A 24,366-nucleotide genomic window follows, 5' to 3' on the forward strand; every position below is an offset into this window, starting at 1 on the left:
GAGCTGGATTGAGCTGATCTGGGCTGGGCTGGGCTGAGCTGGGCTGAGCTTGGCTGGGCTGAGCTGGGCTGGCTGGGCTGAGCTGGCTGTAGAGGATGGAGCTTGGATAGACTGAGCTAGGTGGAGCTAGGCTAAGCTGGGCTGAGTTGAACTGAGCCAGACTGAACTGGGCTGGCTGATCTACCTGGGCTGGCTGGGCTGGGCTGGGCAGAATGAGCCTGGCTGGGCTGAGCTGGCGGAGCTGGGATGAGCTGGGCTGTGTTGAACGGATCCGGTCTGCTGAGCTGAGCGTGGGTGGACGAAGCTGGGCTGAGTTGAGCTGAGCTGAGCTGAGCAGGGCTGAGCCGGACAGCGAGGGCTGGGCGGGCTGAGCTGAGCTGAGCAGTCTCTGAGGCCTCTGGGGGAGTGCAAAGCCTGTGTCTGGGGCTAAGCTGGTTCCCAGGTGTGGGGTTCCAGGCATGAAAACCATTGAAGACCTGAGCCCTAGTGCGGTAGGGGGCGCCTGTACTCCTAGGGCGGAGCCTGTGGCTCTGGGCGCTGTCGGTCACCCCTGTCCTGCAGGACTCAGAGATGTCCTGGGCAGGAGGCGGCCGTGTGGTCAGAGCTCCAGGAACAAGCGCTCCTTGGCATTGGAGCCCTGGTGCCCATGAGGACTGTGGACTGCTGCTCATGGGGGTGGGGGGGGGCCAGTGTGGGGATGTGGGGCCCGGGCGAGGGTCTGGGACCCTGACAAGGGCAGTGCAAGCTGGGCACAGAGCTGGGCCCCACCTCTGCGTCCCCTCGGCCTTCACCAGGCCCAGCCTGCTTCACTGCTCCAGCCAGCCTGGCCCCTCCTCCCTTCATCCCCCCACCCCGTGCACACTGCCCAGGGGACCTGAGGCCAGGGAGCCTGGGGCCCTCGACGTCTCAGTGCCAGCCAAGCTTGAACAGCTCAGCCCTGAGGAACCTGGCAAGAACCAACTGGGCATTTGTGGCCCCAGTCCTGCCGAGCTGCTGTGTGACCTTGGGCTGGTCTCCTCCCCTCCCTAGGCCATGTTGCGGCTGGGATGAGGCAGGAGGGGCCACTGATCCCAGGGCTCTCTGGGGTTGCAGCCACGTGACTTCAACAGTCTCACAGAGTGTCCTGTGTTGCAGATCCCGCAACCACCCCCAGCCTCTTCCCGCTGCACCTCCCCTGTCCTGTGTCGGAACAGCCCGTGGTCGTCGGTTGCCTGATCCGGGGCTTCTTCCCGCTGGGCCCTCTGAGTGTGAGCTGGAACGACAGCGATGGGAACGTGACCTTCCCTCCTGTCCAGTCTGCCACCTCGAGCCTCTACACCACGAGCAGCCTGCTGAGCCTGACACCTGACGAGTGTAATAAATGTGTGACCTGCCATGTGGAGCACAATGACGTGGACAGAGATCTCATGGTGTCCTGCCCAGGTAGGAGGGCAGGTGGGGGCCCTGAGGCTGCATGTGGGCTGCTGGGCTGGACAATGATAGTGGGGCGGATGGCAGCCTGGGCCAGGGATGAGCGAGCTGCACACTGACACATGTGGCCCTCTGTGTTTCCCCATGTTCAGACTGCCACTGCTACTGCTATGAACCCCAGCCCTTCTGCGAGAAGCCCAGCCTGTCCCTGCAGCGGCCAGACCTCGGGGACCTGCTCCTGGACTCGAAGGCCAGCCTCACCTGCACCCTGAGAGGCCTGAAGGACCCCAAGGGCGCCGTCTTCACCTGGGAGCCCACAAACGGGAACGAACCCGTCCAGCAGAGCGCCCAGCGTGAACCCTGCGGCTGCTACAGTGTGTCCAGCGTGCTGCCCGGCTGTGCGGAGCCCTGGAGTGCAGGGACAGAGTTCACCTGCACAGTCACCCACCCTGAGATAGAGGGCGGCTCCCTGACAGCCACCATCAGCAGAGGTGCGCCTGACCCCACCCCCGGCAATGGGCTCCTCTCCTCATCCCCGGGTATAACTTCTCCCTCCACTCCTGGGCTCTGAGGCTCCCTCCCTGGAAAACAGAGGGAAACTGAGGCCGGCGTGCGAGACAGTAGAGCTCGGTCCACCCCTGCCGCCCTGACCCCACTCTCCCCCTTCCAGGCAGCCTCACCCCGCCCCAGGTACACCTGCTGCCGCCGCCGACCGAGGAGCTGGCCCTCAACGAACAGGTGACGCTGACCTGCCTGGTGCAGGGCTTCAGCCCCAAGGACGTGCTGGTGTCCTGGTCACACAATGGCACCCCAGTGGTCCCCAAAGACAGCTACCTGGTGTGGGAGCCCCTGCCCGAGCCCGGCCAGGAACCCACCACCTACGCCGTCACCAGCCTGCTGCGCGTGTTGGCCGAGGACTGGAACCAGGGGGACAGCTACTCCTGCGTGGTGGGCCATGAGGGCCTGGCCAAGCACTTCACCGAGAAGACCATCGACCGCCTGGCGGGTAAACCCACCCACGTCAACGTGTCTGTGGTCGTGGCAGACGTGGAAGGCGTGTGCTACTGAGCCCCTGGCCGTGCCCTGAATAAACTCCGTGCTCGCCCCCAGCAGCCCTGCGGGTTCATTGTGCCTGTCTGTCTCCTCGGGGGCTGCAGCCACAGGGCGGGGAGGGGGAGCTCCCCTGGACCTAGGAGCTGGGGCCTTGGGTACCTGGAGGGGACATCATGCGTGGTGCCCGTGAGTGTGCATGTGAGCGTGTGAGCAAAGGTGCCTGTGGGAGTGAGCAAGCCTGGAAGTGAGTGTGTCTGGAGTGAATGTGTCTGGGAGTGAGCGTGTCTGGGAGTGAGCGTGTCTGGGAGTGAGCGTGTCTGAAGTGAGCGTGTCTGAGTGAGTGTGTCTGGGAGTGAGTGTGTCTGGAGTGAGCGTGTCTGGGAGTGAGCGTGTCTGGAGTGAGCGTGTCTGGGAGTGAGCGTGTCTGGAGTGAGTGTGTCTGGGAGTGAGCGTGTCTGGGAGTGAGCGTGTCTGGAGTGAGCGTGTCTGGGAGTGAGCGTGTCTGGAGTGAGTGTGTCTGGGAGTGAGCGTGTCTGGGAGTGAGCGTGTCTGGAGTGAGCGTGTCTGGGAGTGAGCGTGTCTGGAGTGAGCATGTCTGGGAGTGAGTGTGTCAGGGAGTGAGCGTGTCTGGAGTGAGCATGCCTGAGAGCGAGTGTCTCTGGTAGTGAGCGTGTCTGGGAGTGAGCGTGTCAGGGAGTGAGCGTGTCTGCGAGTGAGCGTGTCTGGAGTGAGCGTGTCTGGGAGGCAGCAGTGAGAGGTGAGGCTGAGCCGGGGTGGATTCTGAGGCAGTGCAGGCACAGCTCAGGTCGGGGCCCAGAGCCGTGGACACCACCAGGAGGTCCTGGGCGGCTGGGATGCAGCCATTGCCCTGGTGCAGAGGACGAGGGAGGGAGGGGGAGGAACAGGGGCTGGGTGCAGGGACTCCGGGAAGAGGGGACCCGACAGGAGGCCCCCCAGACCAGCAGAGCTCAGCCGCAGGCAGAAAACACCCAGCAGTACAGGACAGCACTGACACACACAGGGCACACAGCAGGCTCCACCCCGCACCACGCTCTCTGGGGCCTGCACACGGCACACGTGCTCACAGGGCACACACGCTCACACACGTCCCCCTCAGCTGCAGGAGAGCTCACAGCCCAGACCCAGCTCCAGGAAGGCAGGGCGTCCCCGCCCATGGCCCAGAGGGTTTCCCCAGGCCCAGCCTTGCTGCCCAGGCCCCTGCTGGCTCTCTCCAGGCATTCCAGAATGTCCAGCCTTACACAGCTCAGGGACCAGTCCACAGCCCACCCTAGGCAGGCCCTGCTCTCTGCTGGGCCCCAGACACAACCCTCTAATCCCCTCCTGAGCCCGAGTCTGAACCAAACCACAGGCAGTGAGAGTCAGGCCAGAGACCACCCACACAGGCCCCTCCTCAGGCCTCGGGCTTCTGATTCGCACCCCAGGAGCTCCCAAACCAATGTAGGAACCCCGGGCACAGGACTCCAATAGGCACAGGGCCCCAGCTCTTGTCTCAGATGACCTTGGGGCCTCCCAGGGGCTCTGGCTCTGGCCAACTCCCCTGTCATGGCCCAGGTGAAGAGGAGCCCCACACACCTCTCTCCCCAGAGGGTCCTGGCCCAAAGAACTCAGGGGGAGGAACAGGCCAGGCAGGGAAATGGTACCCACACAAGTGCCCAGCCACCCCATGTGGCCCGGGAATTGAGCCAAGGAGCAGCTTCCTAAGAAAGAGGGAAAGGGGGAGAATTAACATGGAGAGCAGACAGATAAGCCAATGACACCATGACATAGTGGAACATGGATGGATGGACAGTCGGACAGATGGATGGACTGGTGGATGCATAGATCAGTGGATGGATGGACAGGTAGATGGATGGTTGAAAGGATGGATGGTGGCTGGTTACAGATTGATGGATGGATAGGTAGATGAATAGATTAATAGATATTTATGTGGATGCATATGTAGGTTTGTGGGTGGGTAGATGGATGGAAGGATGGATGGATGGATGGTTTAAGTTGGATAGAAGATAGATGTATGGATGGATCAATAACTGGATAGGATAATTGAGGGAGGGATGAGTACATGGAGGGATGGAGGATGACAGCTTGATAGACGTGTGAAAAGATAGATGAGAGAAATATAACATATAGATGGACAGATGATTGATGTGCCAGTAATGGCAAACTGGTCAAATCCAATTAACACAGAGATCAGTGACCCAGGACCTGAGGACGTCTGGTCCACTCTGCTGGCTGCTGTGCTGCTGGCCTTCGCTGGCCGTCCCTCAGCCACATTCCCTCGGGAAGAACAGAGGCTCTGCTCACACCATGGGCCCTGGTCATGCCCTGGGCACACTGATCCTCAGGCTCAGACCCTTGAGGGTGTGCCTGGTCCTCTCTGGACCCAGGTCCTGGCCAAGGCCAGCCCAAGAGCAGGGCTTAGGCAGGAGACACTGAGTATGTGGCTCAGCTCAGGCCAGGAGGGCTCCGGCCACACCTTCCCTGGACCAGCAAGGAGACGGCCCAGCCTCCTGTCCTGCCAGCTGGGCTAAGACACTTGCAAGGGGACAACGCCCATGGGCCCTGCTCTCGGGCTCAGACCCCACAGAGACCACACCACTCCACCCCCGGCCCATGAGGAGGCGTGGGAGGGAAGGGCTTGGGCCAGGCCCCACCCACACAGTCCAGGTCCTGGCAGGCCTTCTGTGTCTTGCAGGTTGTCAGGAGCCCCTGCCCTGTGTGGCTCTGGATCTGACACAGGACAGCCTGGAGGAGGAGGCCCCCGGCGCCAACCTGTGGCCCACCACCGTCACCCTCCTCACTCTCTTCCTGCTGAGCCTGTTCTACAGCACAGCTCTCACCATGACCAGCATCCGGGGCCCACCTGGCAGCAAAGAGGGACCCCAGTACTGAGGCACAGGTGTGGGGATGCCCTGAGAAGGGGGGAACCGGCCAAGGAGAGGTGACTGCTCCTGCCATAGAGGGGCACACGGGTCCCTGCAGGAACTGGGACATGGGTGCCCTGGGGTCAGGGTGGGGGCGTCCCCGGGTGCAAGAGCTGAGGATTCCACCAAGGCTCCCGGGAGCCAGGCCCGGGCTGGGACAGGGGAGAGCGGTGAGGACACCGCCCACCCTCAGCTGCCCCTGTCTCTGCAGGAGGGAAGCGTGCAAGAGCCCCTGGGAAGCCAGCTCTGCATGCCAGAGCCCAGCCCTCCATGAAGCAGCTGAGCCCCCATCCACCTGCCAGGTGCACTCAACCCTTCCCAGACGAATGTTCTCGCTCTGCTCGACGATGGCTCAGGGAAGCCACGGTGGCTGCAGACTGGGAGACGCCTGCCACTCCACCACAGGGACTTCAGCATGGACTGGACACGGTGCCCCAGACACGGCCTGACCCTGCAGGAGGCTCAGGTGCAAATCCAGTGCTTCCCCTTGGAGGGCTCAGGAGGACGCCTCCCTGGATGTGGCCTTGGAACTGGTCCTGAACACTGAGACCTGAACCTGGTCACCTATCTTTGCTCTGGTGACTGATCCCTGGTCATACTCACTGAACCCTATTCCTGAGCACTGATTCTTTGCTCATGTCACTTTGCCCTGGTTCTGGTCACTCAGCCCTGGTTCTGGCCCCTGGGTCCTGGTTCTGGTCACTCAGCCCTGGTCCTGGGCCCTGCACCTGTCCTGACCCTGTCACTGGTTACAGCTCCCCGCCCCTGAGTTCTGGACCCGGCGTTTGCCCACTGCTCCCTGGGGCTACTGCTGAGCCCTGCTTCAGGTACTGAGTTGGGTCCTGAACACAGGCGGTGGCCCTGGTCAATAACCCAAGCTCCAGGTCACTGCCCCTCTAACTGGTCAGCGAGCGGAGGTCAGGTTATTCAGTCCTGGTCCCGAGCTCGGGGCCGCCCCTGAGCACTGATTCCTGCTCGTAAACACTGGCCATACAATCCGTCCTCCTCCTGCTGTCTGCCTGCTCCCCGAGTCCGCCAGAGCCTGTGGCTGCGCACCTGGGAGCCTCTGGTGCTCCAGACCCAGGCCTCGCCAGTGCTGCCACCACGTCCAAGAGGAGCTGTGCTGCTTCCAGCTCAGGGCAGCCTCTGCCACGGAGCCGTGGCCCCCACATGGAACACAAAGTGCCGCAGGCTCCCAAAGCTGCTCCTTCATCGGGAGCTGCCCTCCAGTAAGATTCCAGCTCTGGGGCCAGCACTCTGGCGCAGCAGATTAACACCCTGGACTGATGCACGGGAATCCTATATGGGCGCCAGTTCAAGACCCGGCTGCTCCACTTCCAATCCAGCTCCCTGCTATGGCCTGGGAAAGCAGTGGAATATAGCCCACGGCCTTGGGCCCCTGCACTCGTGTGGGAGACCCGGAAGAAGCTCCTGGCTCCTAGCTTCGGATTGACACAGCTCCTGCCATTGAGGCCAATTGGGAGTGAACCATTGATTGGAAGATCTCTCTCTCTCTCTCTCTCTCTCTCCCTCTGCCTCTCCATCTCTCTCTGTGTAACTCTGACTTGCAAATAAATAAATAAATGTTAAAAAAAATTCCAGCTCTGCCTGGGCTGGAGGGGTGGGCCTGAGTGGACACCCGTGGCAGCCTTGCCATCAAGCTGGCCTCCATGGAAACGCACATGAACTCACCGTGAGACCCCACCTCGCAATATCAAGGTGGCCCTGTCCAAAAGAGCAAAGGTAAGCGTTAGGGAGGAGGAGGAGCCAAGGGACTCCTTGCACGTGGCTGGCAGGAGTGTCAATCAGACTGACGGGTACAGAGCAGATGGTTGTCTCGCAAACAACTGGTCCGGTTCCCAGGTCCTTACCCAAAGGAAACGACCCAGGACTCAACGTAGGTGTGCACGGACAGAAGACTGGACAAAGAAAATGTGCTTCCTGTGCACCACAAACTACCATCACTACACACACCATGAACTACCACACACACGTACACCATGAAATACAGCCCACATGTACCACAAAAAACCATACACATGTGTACCATGAAATACCACACACACGGTACACCATCAAATACCACACACACATACAACATGAAATACCGCTGACATGTACCATGTAATACCACACACACATACACCACAAAATACAGCCCACCTGTACACCACAAAATACCACACACATGTGTACCATGAAATACCACACACAGGTATACCAAGAAATACAGCCCACATGTACACCATGAAATACCACACACATATAAGCCATGTAATACCACACACGGGTACACTATGAAATACCACACACACATGTACACCATGAAATACAACCCACAAGTACACCATGAAATACGACACATACATACACCGTGAAATACAGCCCTTATATCCCAAGAAATACCACACACAAATACACCATGAATACAGCCCACATGTACACAATGATATTCCACACAAACGTACACAATGAAATACAGCCCACAAGTACACCATGAAGTGCCAAACACACACCATGAAATACAGCCCACACATACCAAGATATACCACACACACATACACCACAAAATACAGCCACATATACCATAAAATAACACACACACATACTCTGCAAAATACCCGCACACACACCGTTAAATACAAACCACATGTATGCTGTATAATACTACACATGTACACACAATGAAATACAGCCCACAAGTGAAGGTGAAGAACTGTGAACATGGACACTGGAATATCACCTGCCCTGCACTCTGGGGTTGCCGCCATCTGGTTTCTACAGTCTCACAGCGCGTCCTGTGTTGAGATCCCACGAAAAGCCCCACCTTATTCCCCCTGAGCCTCCCCTGTCCTCTGTCGGGAGAGACCGTGGTCGTCGGCTGCCTGACCCAGGGCTTCCCCCTGGCCCTCTGAGCGTGAGCTGGGAGCAGCACCCAAAGCAGCCTGGCACCCTCTCTCTATCCACGCGAGGTGCACTGACTGTTCTCTCTCTTTCTGTCTCTCTCTGTCTCTCTGTCTCTCTCTCTGTCTTTCTGTCTCTCTCTCTCTCTCTCCCTCCACATGGGGCATCCAGATTGATCTCTCTGGCTTGCCCTCTCTCTCTCTCTGTCCAGGCGTGCACACTGGGAGAATCCCCTCCCTGACGCTGGCTCCAGCCTGCAGACCTGGGAGAAATCAGTGCCTTCTGGAGAAGCCTGCCCATCTGTGCCTTTTGTTGCAGCAGCCACAAATGACTAAGACGCACGGCCACGAGGTCCCCATGCACTTTCCCTGTACCTCAGCCCCCAGCCCATCCTGTGGCCAACCACGTGGAGGGAGCCCTCGTCCCTCCATGGTCCCTGGGGTCACAAGACACAGGCCACACACACCTGTCCCCACCACAGACAGACCACAGACCAGACATGACGTGGAGATGAGCAGCACTGTCTGCTGGGACAGGAAGTGGTGAGTGACCCCAACGTGGGGCCAGAGCCACAGTCACGCAACCCTCCCCAGCCTGCACTCAGCAGCCAGCCCCAGCCCAGCCATGGACAAAGACCCAGAGCAGGTGCACAGCTCTCCAGGAGGGGCCTGGACCAGGCCTGGCTCCCACTCCACTGAGCCCCTCTGAGCCAGCAGCAGAGGGTGCAGATGGGGAGCTCTGGCCCAGGCATGGACCCGCAGTGCAGGGCAGCCTGGCCCGGGAGACCTGACCCTCCATGGTGCTCCTCCAGCAGCCCAGACAGGTGGGTGTACGAACTCTGCCCCTGTGCACGGGTGCAGTGCCAGCCAGGCTGGTCCTGAGGCTCCTGGGGGCAGAGGGAGAACAGGCATCAGCACAGAGGGCAGGGAGAGGGAGACCACGGCCAGGAGCCCAGCCGGCCACAGGCAGGACACAGCCACTGTCTGGGAGAGGCTGGGCTCGGGGGGCTGAGCCCGGCAGAGCCCAACTCAGTCAGGATGATCCGAGTCCCTGGGAGGCAGTGCCAAGAGCCCTGCCGGCTGATCTAGACGTGGGCTGTGCTGGGACAGAGAGGAGCAGAGGAGGACGTGGGGAACCTGATGGACGCCCACCCCCTGCTGAACTGGGCTGGGCTGGACTGAGCTGAGCCTGCACAGCTGGATTGCAATCAATGGGCTGAGCATGACTGAGCTGGGCTGAACTGGGCTGGGCTGAACTCTGCTGGGAGGGGCTTGGCTGGGATGAACTGGACTGGGTGAACTGAACTGGGCTGGGCTGAGCTGAGCTGGGCTGGGCTGGGCTGGGCTTGCTGGGCTGGGCTGGGCTGGGCTTACTGGGCTGGGCTGAGCTGGGCTGGGCTGGGCTGAGCTGGGCTGTGCTGGGCTGAGCTGGGCTGGGCTGAGCTGGGCTGGGCTGAGCTGGGCTGGGCTGAGCTGTGCTGGGCTGGGCAGAGCTGTGCTGGGCTTACTGGGCTGGGCTGGGCTGGGCTGAGCTGGGCTGGGCTGAGCTGGGCTGTGCTGGGCTGGGCTGGGCTGGGCTGAGCTGGGCTGGGCTGGGCTGTGCTGGGCTGAGCTGGGCTGGGCTGGGCTGGGCTGAGCTGTGCTGGGCTGGGCTTGCTGGGCTGGGCTGGGCTGGGCTGGGCTGGGCTGGGCTTACTGAGCTGGGCTGGGCTTACTGGGCTGTGCTGAGCTGGGCTGGGCTGGGCTGAGCTGGGCTGGGCTGGGCTGGGCTGGGCTGGGCTTACTGAGCTGGGCTGGGCTTACTGGGCTGTGCTGAGCTGGGCTGGGCTGGGCTGGGCTGAGCTGAGCTGGGCTGGGCTGGGCTGGACTGGGCTGCTCTGAGCTGGGCTGAGCTTTCCTGGGCTGGTCTGGGCTGGGCTGGGCTGGGCTGGGCTGGGCTGAGCTGAGCTGGGCTGGACAGGCAGAGCTGGAATGAGCTGGGCTGGGCTGAGCTGGGCTGGGCTGCCTAAGCTGGGATGGTCAAGGTTGGGCTGGGCTGGGCTGGGCTAGGCTGAGCTGGGCTGGGCAGGCTACCTGGGCTGGGCTGAGCTATGATGGGATGCACTGGAATGAAGTGGGCTGGCCAGGGCTGAACTGGGCTGGGCTGGGCTGAACAGGCTGCTGTGAGCGGGCTCTGAGGCCTCTGGGGGAAGTGCAAAGCCTGTGTCTGAGGCTAAGCTGGTTCCCAGGTGTGGGGTTCCAGGCATGAAAACCATTGAAGACCTGAGCCCTAGTGCGGTAGGGGGCGCCTGTACTCCTAGGGCGGAGCCTGTGGCTCTGGGCGCTGTCGGTCACCCCTGTCCTGCAGGACTCAGAGATGTCCTGGGCAGGAGGCGGCCGTGTGGTCAGAGCTCCAGGAACAAGCGCTCCTTGGCATTGGAGCCCTGGTGCCCATGAGGACTGTGGACTGCTGCTCATGGGGGTGGGGGGGCCAGTGTGGGGATGTGGGGCCCGGGCGAGGGTCTGGGACCCTGACAAGGGCAGTGCAAGCTGGGCACAGAGCTGGGCCCCACCTCTGCGTCCCCTCGGCCTTCACCAGGCCCAGCCTGCTTCACTGCTCCAGCCAGCCTGGCCCCTCCTCCCTTCATCCCCTCACCCCGTGCACCCTGCCCAGGGGACCTGAGGCCGGGGAGCCTGGGGCCCTCGACGTCTCAGTGCCAGCCAAGCTTGAGCAGGTCAGCCCTGAGGAACCTGGGAGACACAGGGCAGCAGGAGCCAGCTGGACACTTCCGGCCCTGGTGCTGACCCAGCTGCTGTGTGACCCTGGGCTGGTCTCCTCCCCTCTCTGGGACAGGTTCTGGCTGTGACAAGGCATGAGGGGATCAGTGCTCCCAGGGCTCTCTGGGGTTGCATCGTGACTTGATGGTCTCACAGCGTGTCTTGTGTTGCAGAGCCCGCGAAAAGCCCCAGCCTCTTTCCCCTGATCCTCCCTGGACCTGTGTCGGGACAGCCCGGGGTCGTCGGCTGCCTGATCCGGGGCTTCTTCCCCCTGGGCCCTCTGAGTGTGAGCTGGAACGTCAGTGGGGAGAACGTGAACTTCCCGCCCGTCCCGTCTGCCCCCTCGAGCCTCTACACCGCGTGCAGCGTGCTGAGCCTGACACCTGACCAGTGTCCCGCAGGAAACTGTGTGGCCTGCCACGTGGAGCACAACTATGACGAGGGCCAGGACCTGACTGTGCCCTGCCCCCCAGGTCAGAGGGCAGCTGGGGGTGGGGCCACGCCCCCTGAGGGGAGGGGCTATGACTCACCAGTGTGGGCTGCTGGGATGGAGCCTGGGCTGAGGGGGAAGGGCAGCCTGAGGCACTGACAAGTCCACCTTCTCTGCTTCAGAGGACCCCTGCACAAACTGCCCCGCCATCAGCCGTAGCCACTTCACCGCCCACTGCCAGCCCGGCCTGTCCCTGCAGCGGCCAGACCTCGGGGACCTGCTCCTGGACTCGAAGGCCAGCCTCACCTGCACCCTGAGCGGCCTGTTGAACCCCGAGGACGCCGTCTTCACCTGGGAGCCCACAAACGGGAACGAACCCGTCCAGCAGAGTGCCCAGCGTGACCCCTGCGGCTGCTACAGTGTGTCCAGCGTGCTGCCCGGCTGTGCGGAGCCCTGGAGTGCGGGGACAGTCTTCACCTGCACAGTCACCCACCCTGAGATAGAGGGCGGCTCCCTGACAGCCACCATCAGCAGAGGTGGGCCTGACCCCACCCCTGGGCAATGGGCTGCTCTCCTCACCCCGGCCTGACTCTTCCCTCCCCTCCTGGGCTCTGAGGCTCATTTCCCAGCTCACAGAGGGAAACTGAGGCCAGCGAGGAGCACAGTGGGGCTCGGTCCTCCCCTGCCACCCTGACCACACTCTCCCCCTTCCAGGCGTCGTCACCCCACCCCAGGTCCACCTGCTGCCACCGCCGACTGAGGAACTGGCCCTCAACGAGCTGGTGACACTGACCTGCCTGGTGCGGGGCTTCAGCCCCAAGGACGTGCTGGTGTCCTGGAGACACCAGGGCCAGGAGGTTTCCCAGGACAGCTACCTGGTGTGGAAGCCCCTGCCCGAGCCCGGCCAGCAACCTACCACCTACGCCGTCACCAGCCTGCTGCGCGTGTCCGGAGAGGACTGGAACCAGGGGGACAGCTTCTCCTGCGTGGTGGGCCATGAGGGGCTGGCCGAGCACTTCACCCAGAAGACCATCGACCGCCTGGCGGGTAAACCCACCCACGTCAACGTGTCTGTGGTCGTGGCAGACGTGGAAGGCGTGTGCTACTGAGCCCCTGGCCGTGCCCTGAATAAACTCCGTGCTCGCCCCCAGCAGCCCTGCGGGTTCATTGTGCCTGTCTGTCTCCTCGGGGGCTGCAGCCACAGGGCGGGGATGGGAGCGCCCCTGGTCCTAGGAGCTGGGGCCTCGGCCACCTGGAGGGGACATCATGCATGGTGCCTGTGAGTGTGAGCAAAGGTGTCTGAAGGAGTGAGTTTGCCTGGAGTGAGTGTGTCAGGGTGTGAGCGTGTCTGGGAGTGAGTGTGTCTGGGAGTGAGCATGTCTGGGAGTGAACGTGTCTGGAGTGAGCGTGTCTGGGAGAAAGCATGTCTGGGAGTGAGCGTGTCTGGAGTGAGCGTGTCTGGGAGTGAGTGTGTCTGGGAGTGAGCGTGTCTGGGAGTGAGTGTGTCTGGGAGTGAGTGTGTCTGGGAGTGAGCATGTCTGGGAGTGAACGTGTCTGGAGTGAGCATGTCTGGGAGAAAGCATGTCTGGGAGTGAGCGTGTCTGGAGTGAGCGTGTCTGGGAGTGAGTGTGTCTGGGAGTGAGCGTGTCTGGGAGTGAGTGTGTCTGGGAGTGAGTGTGTCTGGGAGTGAGCGTGTCTGGTTGTGAGCGTGTCTGGGAGAAAGCATGTCAGGGAGTGAGCAAGTCTGGGAGTGAGTGTGTCTGGGACTGAGCGTGTCTGGGAGTGAGCGTGTCTGGAGTGAGCGTGTCTGGGAGTGAGCGTGTCTGGGAGTGAGCGTGTCTGGGAGTGAGCATGTCTGGAGTGAGCATGTCTGGAGGCAGCAGTGAGAGGTGAGGCTGAGCCGGGGTGGATTCTGAGGCAGTGCAGGCACAGCTCAGGTCGGGGCCCAGAGCCGTGGACACCACCAGGATGTCCTGGGCGGCTGGGATGCAGCCATTGCCCTGGTGCAGAGGACGAGGGAGGGAGGGGGAGGAATAGGGGCTGGGTGCAGGGACCCCGGGAAGAGGGGACCCGACAGGAGGCCCCCCAGACCAGCAGAGCTCAGCCGCAGGCAGAAAACACCCAGCAGTGCAGGACAGCACTGACACACACAGGGCACACAGCAGGCTCCACCCCGCACCACGCTCTCTGGGGCCTGCACACGGCACACGTGCTCACAGGGCACACACGCTCACACACATCCCCCTCAGCTGCAGGAGAGCTCACAGCCCAGACCCAGCTCCAAAAGGCAGGGGCGTCCCCGCCCAAGGCCCAGAGGGTTTCCCCAGGCCCAGCCCTGCTGCCCAGGCCCCTGCTGGCCCTCTCTGGGCCTCTCTGAATGTCCAGCCATGCACAGCACTGGGACCAATCCACAGCCCACCCTAGGCAGGCCCTGCTCTCTGCAGGGCCTCCAGACTCAACCCTCCAATCCCCTCCAAGACCAAGTCTGAGTCAAACCACAAACAGAGTGCGGCAGGACAGAGACCACCCACACATGCCCCTCCTCTGCTTCAGGCTTCTGATTCGCACCTCAGGAGCTCTCAGTACTTGTAGAAACCCCAGGCACCAGGACTCCCACAGGCACAGTGCCCCTGCTCTTGCTCAGACACCCTTGGGTCCTCCCAGGGGCTCTGGCTCTGGCCACTCCTTTGTCAGGGCCCGGGTGAAGAGAAACCCCACACACAGCCACTTCTCTCCCCAGAAGGTTCCAACCCAAAGACCTGCAGGAGAAGAAACAGGTCAGGTGGAGAAATGGTACCCACACACATACCCCTGCCACCCTATGGGGCCCAGGAACTGAGCCAAAGGAGCAGCTTCCTAAGAAAAGAGGGTAATGAGAGCATTGATAGATGGAGAGCAGATAAGCCAATGTTCACATTACATAGTGGACCATGGATGGATGCAAGGATGGATGGATGGACGGACAGGTAGATAGATGGATCAGCAGATGTATGGACAGGTAGACAGATGGACGGAAGGATGAATGGCCAGGTGGGTGGTTATGGATAGATGGATGGACAGGTAGACAGATGGACGGAAGGATGAATGGCCAGGTGGGTGGTTATGGATAGATGGATGGACAGGTATATGGACAGAGAGATGGTGTTTAGTTGAATGCGTTGGTGGGTTTGGGGGTGGGTTTGGGGGTGGGTAGATGGATGGAAGGATGGATTGATGAATGGATCAATAGGTAGATGAAAGAGTGGATTGATGGACGGATGGATGAATTGACGTATGGATAAGTAGTGAATAGATGTATGTATGGATGGATACATGCATAGGAAAATGGAGGGAGAAAAGAGTAAATGGATGGAGGATGACAGCTTGATAGACGTGTGAAAAGATAGATGAGAGAAATATAACACATAGATAGACAGATGATTGATGTACCAGTAATGGCAAACTGGTCAAATCCAATTAACACAGAGATCAGTGGCCCAGGACCTGAGGACGTCTGGTCCACTCTGCTGGCCTTCGCTGGCCGTCCCTCAGCCACATTCCCTCGGGAAGAACAGAGGCTCTGCTCACACCATGGGCCCTGGTCATGCCCTGGGCACACTGATCCCCACACTCAGACCCTTGAGGGTGTGCCTGGTCCTCTCTGGACCCAGGTCCTGGCCAAGCCCAGCCCAAGAGCAGGGCTTACTCAAAAACCTCTGATACATGGCTGCAGCTCAGGACAGCAGAGCTCCGGCCACACCTTCCCTGGACCAGCAAGGAGACTGCCCAGCCTCCTGTCCTGCCTGCTGGGCTAAGACACTTGCAAGGGGACAACCCCCATGGGCCCTGCTCTTGCCCTCAGACCCCATGAAGACCCCACCGCTCGGCCCTCAGCCCCTGAGGAGGCGTGGGAGGGAAGGGCTTGGCCCAGGCCCCACCCACACAGTCCAGGTCCTGGCAGGCCTTCTGTGTCTTGCAGGTTGTCAGGAGCCCCTGCCCTGTGTGGCTCTGGATCTGACACAGGACAGCCTGGAGGAGGAGGCCCCCGGCGCCAACCTGTGGCCCACCACCGTCACCCTCCTCACTCTCTTCCTGCTGAGCCTGTTCTACAGCACAGCTCTCACCATGACCAGCATCCGGGGCCCACCTGGCAGCAAAGAGGGACCCCAGTACTGAGGCACAGGTGTGGGGATGCCTTGGGAAGGGGGGAACCGAGCCCAAGGAGAGGTGACTTCCTCCTGCCATAGAGGGGCACACAGGTCCCTGCAGGAACTGGCACATGGGTGCCCTGGGGTCAGGGTGGGGGCGTCCCCGGGTGCAGGAGCTGAGGATTCCAACAAGGCTCCCGGGAGCCAGGCCCGGGCTGGGACAGGGGAGAGCGGTGAGGACACCGCCCACCCTCAGCTGCCCCTGTCTCTGCAGGAGGGAAGTGTGCAAGAGCCCCTGGGAAGCCAGCTCTGCATGCCAGAGCCCAGCCCTCCATGAAGCAGCTGAGCCCCATCCACCTGCCAGGTGCACTCAACCCTTCCCAGACGAATGTTCTCGCTCTGCTCGACGATGGCTCAGGGAGTCACGGTGGCTGCAGACTGGGAGACGCTGCCACTCCACCACAGGGACTTCAGCATGGACTGGACGCAGTGCCCCAGACACGGCCTGACTCTGCAGAAGGCTCAGGTGCAAATCCAGTGCTTCGTTCCAGCGCTGTGGAGCACTAGGTTAATCCTCCGCGTGCAGTGCCGGCATCCCCTCGGCGCGGCTTCTAGCCCCAGTTGCTCCTCTTCCAGTCCCGCTCTCTGCTATGGCCTGGGATAGCAGTGGAGGATGGTCAGGTGCTTGGGCCCTGCATCCACATGGGAGACCAGGAGGAAGCACCTGACTCCTGGCTTCAAATTGGCGCAGCTCCAGCCATTGCAGCCATCTGTAGAATGAACCAACAGAAGGAAGACCTTTCTCTCTGTCTCTCTGTCTCTCTCTCTCTCTCTGTCTCTCTCTCTCTCTCTCTGTCTGTAACTCTACCTCAAATAAATAATAAAAATCTTAAAAAGAAAAAATCCAGTGTTTCACCTTGGAGAGCATTAGAAAGTCAACTCCATGGAAGTGTCATTGACCTGGTGCTGCGCACTAGGTCCTCATCCTGATCACTGAGCCCTGGTCCTGATCTCTTTGACCTGGCCTATATCTGAGCACTGGTCCTATTATCTGATCCCTGGTCTTGATGACCTAATGTGGTCTGGATATTGGGCCCTGGTCATGACGACTGAGCCCTGGTCCTGAGTACTGTGCCTTTGTCCTCATAACTGATCCCTGGTCCTGAGCACTGATCTCTGGTCCTCATCACTGATCCATGGTCCTGGTCACTCATATTTGGTCTGATGACTGTGCCCTGGTCCTGCTCACTAAGCCTTTATCCTGAACTCTGAACCCTGGTTCTGGTCATTTGGGCCTGGTTCTGTACACTCAGCCCTGATGCTCTTCAGGGTGCCTGGTTCTGGTCACTGATCCCTAGTCCTACTCACTGAGCATTGTCCTGAGCACTGAGCCCTGGTCCTGGTCACTGAACCTTTTTACTGAGCACTGATTCCTGGTTCTAGTCACTGGGCCCTGGTTCTGGTCACTGATCCCTAGTCCTGCTCACTGAGCCCTGGTCCTGAGCACTGAGCCCTGGTCCTGGACACTGAACCCTTTTCCTGAGCACTGATTCCTGGTTCTGGCCCCTGGGTCCTGGTTCTGGTCACTCAGCCCTGGTCCTGGGCCCTGCACCTGTCCTGACCCTGTCACTGGTTACAGCTCCCCGCCCCTGAGTTCTGGACCCGGCGTTTGCCCACTGCTCCCTGGGGCTACTGCTGAGCCCTGCTTCAGGTACTGAGTTGGGTCCTGAACACAGGCGGTGGCCCTGGTCAATAACCCAAGCTCCAGGTCACTGCCCCTCTAACTGGTCAGCGAGCGGAGGTCAGGTTATTCAGTCCTGGTCCCGAGCTCGGGGCCGCCCCTGAGCACTGATTCCTGCTCGTAAACACTGGCTATACAATCCGTCCTCCTCCTGCTGTCTGCCTGCTCCCCGAGTCCGCCAGAGCCTGTGGCTGCGCACCTGGGAGCCTCTGGTGCTCCAGACCCAGGCCTCGCCAGTGCTGCCACCACGTCCAAGAGGAGCTGTGCTGCTTCCAGCTCAGGGCAGCCTCTGCCACGGAGCCGTGGCCCCACATGGGACACGAAGTGCCGCAGGCTCCCAAAACTGCTCCTTCACCAGGAATCGCCTCCAGTCAAGATTCCAGCTCTGCCTGGGCTGGAGGGGTGGGCCTGAGTGTGCACCCGTGGCAGCCTTGCCGTCAAACTGGTCTCCATGGAAACGCACATGAACTCACCGTGAGACCCCACCTTGCAATATCAAGGAGGCCCTGTCCAAAAGAGCAAAGGTAAGCGTTAGGGAGGAGGTGGAGCAAGGGGACTCCTTGCACGTGGCTGGCAAGAGTGTCTATCAAACTGGCCGCGTGCAGAGCATATGGAGGTCTCACAAACAACTGGTCCTGACCCAGGTCCTTACCCGAAGGAAACGAGGTCAGAGGTCAGGGAGAGGCGCTGTCCCTGCTCTTGGCAGCACTGGCCCCAGTAGCAAAACCCAGGACTCGACCTGGGTGTGCACGGACAGAAGACTGGACAAAGAACATGTGCTTCCTGTGCACCACGAACTACCATCACTACACACACCACGAACTACCACACACACACACCACAAATACAGCCCACATGTACCACGAAATACCATACACAAACACCATGAAATATCACACATACGTACACCATGAAATACAGCCCACGTGTACATCACGAAATAGCACACACATGTACACCAGGAAATACATCCCACATGTACACCATGAAATCCTACACATACCTACACCATGAAATACCACCCACACATATACCACGAAATACAGCCCACATGTACACCATGAAATAGCACACACAGGTACATCAGGAAATACAGCCCACATGTACATCATGAAATATCATACATGTACAACATGAAATACCACGCACAATACACCATGAAATACACCCACATGTACACCATGTAACACCACACACACATACACCATGAAATATTCCCACATGTACCACGAAATACCACACACACACAGCATGAAATAATACACAAATACACTGCGAAACCCCACACACACCATTAAATACAAACTACATTTATGCCGTGTAATACCACACATGTACACACAATGAAATACAGCCCACATGTGAACAGTGAAGAACTGTAAACATGGACACCCTGGAATACCGTCCACATGTGCACCGGAACAGCACCCAAAGCAACCTCACACCTTCTCTATCCACGCGAGGTGAACTGACTGATCTCTCTCTCTCTCTCTCTCTCTCTCTCTCTCTCTCTGTCTCTCTCTCTCTCTCCCTCCACATGGGGCATCCAGATTGATCTCTCTGGCTTGCCCTCTCTCTCTCTCTGTCCAGGCGTGCACACTGGGAGAATCCCCTCCCTGACGCTGGCTCCAGCCTGCAGACCTGGGAGAAATCAGTGCCTTCTGGCGAAGCCTGCCCATCTGCGCTGTTTGTCGCAGCAGCCACAAATGACTAAGACGCATGGCCACGAGGTCCCCATGCACTTTCCCTGTATCTCAGCCCCCAGCCCATCCTGTGGCCAACCACGTGGAGCCCTCGTCCCTCCATGGTCCCTGGGGTCACAAGGCACAGGCCACTCACACCTGTCCCCACCACAGACAGACCACAGACCAGACATGACGTGGAGATGAGCAGCACTGTCGGCTGGGACAGGAAGTGGGCAGCTGAGTGACCCCAACGTGGGGCCAGACCCACAGTCACGCAACCCTCCCCACCCTGCACTCAGCAGCCAGCCCCAGCCCAGCCATGGGCAAAGACCCAGAGCAGGTGCACAGCTCTCCAGGAGGGGCCCGGACCAGGCCTGGCTCCCACTCCACTCAGCCCCTCTGGGCCAGCAGCAGAGGGTGCAGATGGGGAGCTCTGGCCCAGGCGTGGACCCGCAGTGCAGGGCAGCCTGGCCAGGGAGACCTGACCCTCCATGGTGCTCCTCCAGCAGCCCAGACAGGTGGGTCCCCGGGGCTCTGTGCCTCCGCACAGGGGCAGTCGCAGCCAGGCTGGTCCTGAGGCTCCTGGGGGCAGAGGGAGAACAGGCATCAGCACAGAGGGCAGGGAGAGGGAGACCACGGCCAGGAGCCCAGCCGGCCACAGGCAGGACACAGCCACTGTCTGGGAGAGGCTGGGCTCAGGGGGCTGAGCCTGGCAGAGCCCAACTCAGGATGATCCGAGTCCCTGGGAGTCAGTGCCAAGAGCCCTGCCGGCTGATTTAGATGTGGGCTGGGCTGGGACAGAGAGGAGCAGAGGAGGACATGGGGACCCTGATGGATGCCCACCCCCTCCCTGAGCTGGGCTGAGCTGGGCTGGGCAGGGCTGAGCTGGTCTTAGCTGGGCTGAGCTGGGCTGGGCTGGGCTGAGCTGGTCTTAGCTAGGCTGAGCTGGGCTGGGCTGGGCTGAGCTGGGCTGGGCTGGGCTGAGCTGGTCTTAGCTAGGCTGAGCTGGGCTGGGCTGAGCTGAGTCCTGCAGAGCTGCATTGCAATAAATGGGCTGAGTGGGACTGAGCTGCGGTGAACTGGGCTGAGCTGGGCTGGGCTGGGCTGGGCTGAGCTGGGCTGGGCTGGGCTGGGCTGGGCTGGGCTGGGCAGGGTTAGGTTGGGCTGAGCTCTTGCTCTGCTTGACTGGGCTGTACTGGGCAAAATTGGGCTGAGCTGGGCTGCGTTGAACTGGGTTGGGCTGGCCTGGTTGGTTGGGACTGAACTCAGCTGGGAGGGGCTGGGCTGGGGTGGGTTGGGCTGAACTGGACTATGCTTGGCTGAACTGGGTTTGACTGGGCTGAGCGGGATGAGCTATGCTAGGATGGGCTGGGCGGAGCTGGGCTGGGCTGAGCTGGACTGGGGATGGTTGGCCTAGGCTGGGCTGGAATGGGCTGACCTGTGCTGGGCTGGGCTGAACTGGGCTTGACCAGGCTGAGCTAGGCTGAGCTGGGCTAGTCTGTGCTGAGCTGAGCTGGGCTAGGCTGGGCTAAGCTGGGATGGTCAAGGTTGGGTTGGGCTGGGCTGAGCTATGCTGAGCTGGGTTGAGCTGGAATGGGCAGGCTACCTGGGCTGGGCTGAGCTAGCTGGGATGGGCTATGATGAACTAGGCTGAGTTGAACTTGGCTGGGCTGAGGTAGATTGGGCAGGCTGAGCTATGCTAGGATGGGCTAGGCTGAGCTGGGCTGGGCAGGGCTGGGCAGGGTTGGGCTGGGCTGGGCTGGGCTAGGCTGGGCTGGAAAGAGTTGAGCCCTGCAAGCTGGATTGCAATAAATGAGCTGAGCTGGGCAGAGTTGAGATGGGCTTGGGGGGGTGGGGGCTGAGTTAAGCTGGGCTGGGCTGGGCTAGGCTGGGCTAAGCTGGGCTGAGCTGGCTGGGCTGGGCTGGGCTGGGCTGAGCTGGGCTGAGCTGGGCTGAGCTGGGCTGGGCTGGGCTGGGCAGGGTTGGGCTGGGCTGGGCTGGGCTGGGCTGGAAAGAGTTGAGCCCTGCAAGCTGGATTGCAATAAATGAGCTGAGCTGGGCAGAGTTGAGATGGGCTTGGGGGGGTGGGGGCTGAGTTAAGCTGGGCTGGGCTGGGCTAGGCTGGGCTGTACTGGGCTAAGCTGGGCTGAGCTGGCTGGGCTGGGCTGGGCTGGGCTGAGCTGTACTAGGCTGGGCTGGGCCAAGCTGGGCTGGGCAGGGTTGGAATGGGCTGACGTGAGCTGACCGGGCTGAGCTATGCTGGGATGGGTTGGGATGAACTGGAATGAACTGGACTGAACTGAACTAGGCTGGGCTAGAGTGGGTTGTGTTGAACTCACCTGGGCGGGTGTGGGCTAGGCTGAACTGGGCTTGACTAGGCTGAGCTGGGCTGAGCTGGGCTAGGCTAGGCTAAGCTGGGATGGTCAAGGTTGGCTTGGATTGGGTTGAGCTATGCTGAGCTGGGTTGAGCTGGAATGGACAGGCTACCTGGGCTGGGCTGAGCTATGCTGGGATCAGCTTGGATGAACTGGGCTGGGCTGGGCTGAACTGGACTGGGAAGGCTGAGCTGGGCTGAGCTATGCTGGGCTGGGCTGGGCTGGGCTGGGCTGGGCTTAGCTACCTAGGCTGAACTGGGCCAGGCTGGGCTGGACTGGGTAGGCTGAGCTGGGCTGGGCAAGGTTGGGTTGGGCTGAGCTGAGCTATGTTCGAATGGGCTGGGCTGGAATGGGCTGAACTGGGCTGGCCTGGACTGGGAGAGTGGGCTGGGCTAAACTGAGCTGGGCTGAGCTGGGCTGGGGTAAACTGGGCTGGGCTGGGCTGAACAGGCTGCTGTGAGCAGTCTCTGCTGGACTCTGAGGGAAGTGCAAGGCCTGTGTCTGGGGCTAAGCTGGTTCCCAGGTGTGGGGTTCCAGGCATGAAAACCATTGAAGACCTGAGCCCTAGTGCGGTAGGGGGCGCCTGTGCTCCTAGGGCGGAGCCTGTGGCTCTGGGCGCTGTCGGTCACCTCTGTCCTGCAGGACTCAGAGATGTCCTGGGCAGGAGGCGGCCGTGTGGTCAGAGCTCCAGGAACAAGCGCTCCTTGGCATTGAGAGCCCCTGGTGGCCATGAGGACTGTCGACTGCTGCTTCATGGGGGGAGGGGTGCTGAGTGTGAGACCATGGGGCCTGGGCGAGGGTCTGGGTCCCTGACAAGGGCAGTGCAAGCTGGGCACAGAGCTGGGCCCCACCTCTGCGTCCCCTCGGCCTTCACCAGGCCCAGCCTGCTTCACTGCTCCAGCCAGCCTGGCCCCTCCTCCCTTCATCCCCCCACCCCGTGCACACTGCCCAGGGGACCTGAGGCCGGGGAGCCTGGGGCCCTCGACGTCTCAGTGCCAGCCAAGCTTGAGCAGCTCAGCCCCAAGGAGCCTGGGAGACACAGGGCAGCAGGAGCCAGCTGGACACTTCCGGCCCCATTCTGGTCCAGTCTTTCTGTGACCCTGGGCTGGTCTCCTCCCCTCTCTGGGACAGGTTCTGGCTGTGACGATGCAGGCGAGTCCTGTGCTCCCAGGGCTCTCTGGGGTTGCAGCCACGTGACTTCGATGGTCTCACAGTGTGTCCTGTGTTGCAGCTTCCGCGAAAACTCCAGGCATCTACCCGCTAGGCCTCCCTTGTCCTGTGTCAATCGGGAACTCACAGTCCGTGGTCGTTGGCTGCCTGATCCGGGGCTTCTTCCCCCCGGGCCCACTGAGTGTGAGCTGGAACGTCAGCGGGGAGAACGTGAACTTCCCGCCTGCCCAGTCTGGCACTTCAAGCTCGTACATCACATGCAGCGAGCTGATCCTACCATTCACGCAGTGTCTCGGAGAAAAAAGCGCAGCCTGCAACGTGAAGTACAACTCAGTAACACAGAGTCTGCCCGTGCCCTACCCAGGTCAGAGGGCAGGCTGGGGTGGGGCAGGAGGCTGCAGAGTGGGCTGCTGGGCCGACCCCAGGGACTGCAGCCGAAGGGCAGCCTGAGGCCAGGGGTGGGCAGGGGCCGCTGACACATTACTCACTCTCTGTTTCTTCAGGCTGCTGCTACTGCGACTGCCCCAGCTCCAGCGCTAGAAACCTCATCTCAAGCTGCCAGCCCAGCCTGTCCCTGCAGCGGCCAGACCTCGGGGACCTGCTCCTGGACTCAGACGCCAGCCTCACCTGCACCCTGAGCGGCCTGAAGGACCCCGAGGACGCCGTCTTCACCTGGGAGCCCACAAACGGGAACGAACCCGTCCAGCAGAGCGCCCAGCGAGACCTCAGCGGCTGCTACAGTGTGTCCAGCGTGCTGTCCGGCAATGCGGAGCCCTGGAAAGCGAGGACAGAGTTCACCTGCACAGTCACCCACCCTGAGATAGACAGTGGCTCCCTAACAGCCACCATCAGCAGAGGTGCGCCTGACCCCACCCCCGGCAATGGGCTGCTCTCCTCACACCTGGGCCTGGCTCTGTCCCTTCCTGGGCTCCAAGCTCCCTCCCTGGAAAACAGAGGGAAACTGAGGCCAGTGTGTGGGACAGTGGGGCTCGGTCCTCCCCTGCCGCCCTGACCCCACTCTCCCCCTTCCAGGTGTCGTCATCCCGCCCAAGGTCCACCTGCTGCCGCCGCCAACCGAGGAGCTGGCCCTGAACGAACAGGTGACACTGACCTGCCTGGTGCAGGGCTTCAGCCCCAAGGACGTGCTGGTGTCCTGGAGACACCAGGGCCAGGAAGTCCCTGAAGACAGCTTCCTGGTGTGGAAGTCTCTGCCCAAGCAAGGCCAGGACGCAACCACCTACGCCGTCACCAGCCTGCTGCGCGTGTCGGCCGAGGCCTGGAACCAGGGGGACAGCTACTCCTGCGTGGTGGGCCATGAGGGCCTGGCCGAGAACTTCACCCAGAAGACCATCGACCGCCTGGCGGGTAAACCCACCCACGTCAACGTGTCTGTGGTCGTGGCAGACGTGGAAGGCGTGTGCTACTGAGCCCCCTGGCTGTGCCCTGAATAAACTCCGTGCTCGCCCCCAGCAGCCCTGCGGGTTCATTGTGCCTGTCTGTCTCCTCGGGGGCTGCAGCCACAGGGCGGGGATGGGAGCGCCCCTGGACCTAGGAGCTGGGACCTCGGGTCCCTGGAGGGGACATCATGCGTGGTGCCCTTGAGTGTGCATGTGAGTGTGAGTGTGAGAACAGGTCCCTTGGGAGTGTGTCTGGCAGTGAGTGTGTCTGGAGTGAGCGTGCCTGGGAGTGAGCGTGTCTGGGAGTGAGCGTGTCTGGGAGTGAGCGTGTCTGGAGTGAGCATGTCTGGGAGTGAGCGTGTCTGGAGTGAGCGTG

At 61.1% G+C, this 24,366-nt stretch overlaps 3 gene segments (V, D, J or C); all 3 read left to right on the top strand.

Moving 5' to 3' along the window:
* Positions 1-458: 458 nt before the first annotated feature.
* Positions 459-2,522, top strand: LOC133751723 (Ig alpha chain C region-like). The segment is given in 4 exon segments: positions 459-486; positions 1,135-1,422; positions 1,563-1,901; positions 2,081-2,522. Coding segments are annotated over 4 exon segments (1,053 nt in total).
* A 114-nt stretch (positions 2,523-2,636) lies between these two features.
* On the top strand, positions 2,637-12,604 carry LOC133751724 (Ig alpha chain C region-like). The segment is given in 6 exon segments: positions 2,637-2,649; positions 5,177-5,366; positions 10,962-11,022; positions 11,298-11,538; positions 11,678-12,031; positions 12,210-12,604. Coding segments are annotated over 6 exon segments (1,254 nt in total).
* A 3,427-nt stretch (positions 12,605-16,031) lies between these two features.
* On the top strand, positions 16,032-24,020 carry LOC133751725 (Ig alpha chain C region-like). The segment is given in 4 exon segments: positions 16,032-16,148; positions 22,723-22,957; positions 23,097-23,450; positions 23,626-24,020. Coding segments are annotated over 4 exon segments (1,101 nt in total).
* The last annotated feature ends 346 nt before the right edge of the window (positions 24,021-24,366 follow it).

The sequence above is a fragment of the Lepus europaeus genome, chromosome 22 (assembly GCF_033115175.1).
Source record: "Lepus europaeus isolate LE1 chromosome 22, mLepTim1.pri, whole genome shotgun sequence".
NCBI classification, from domain to species: Eukaryota; Metazoa; Chordata; class Mammalia; order Lagomorpha; family Leporidae; genus Lepus; species Lepus europaeus.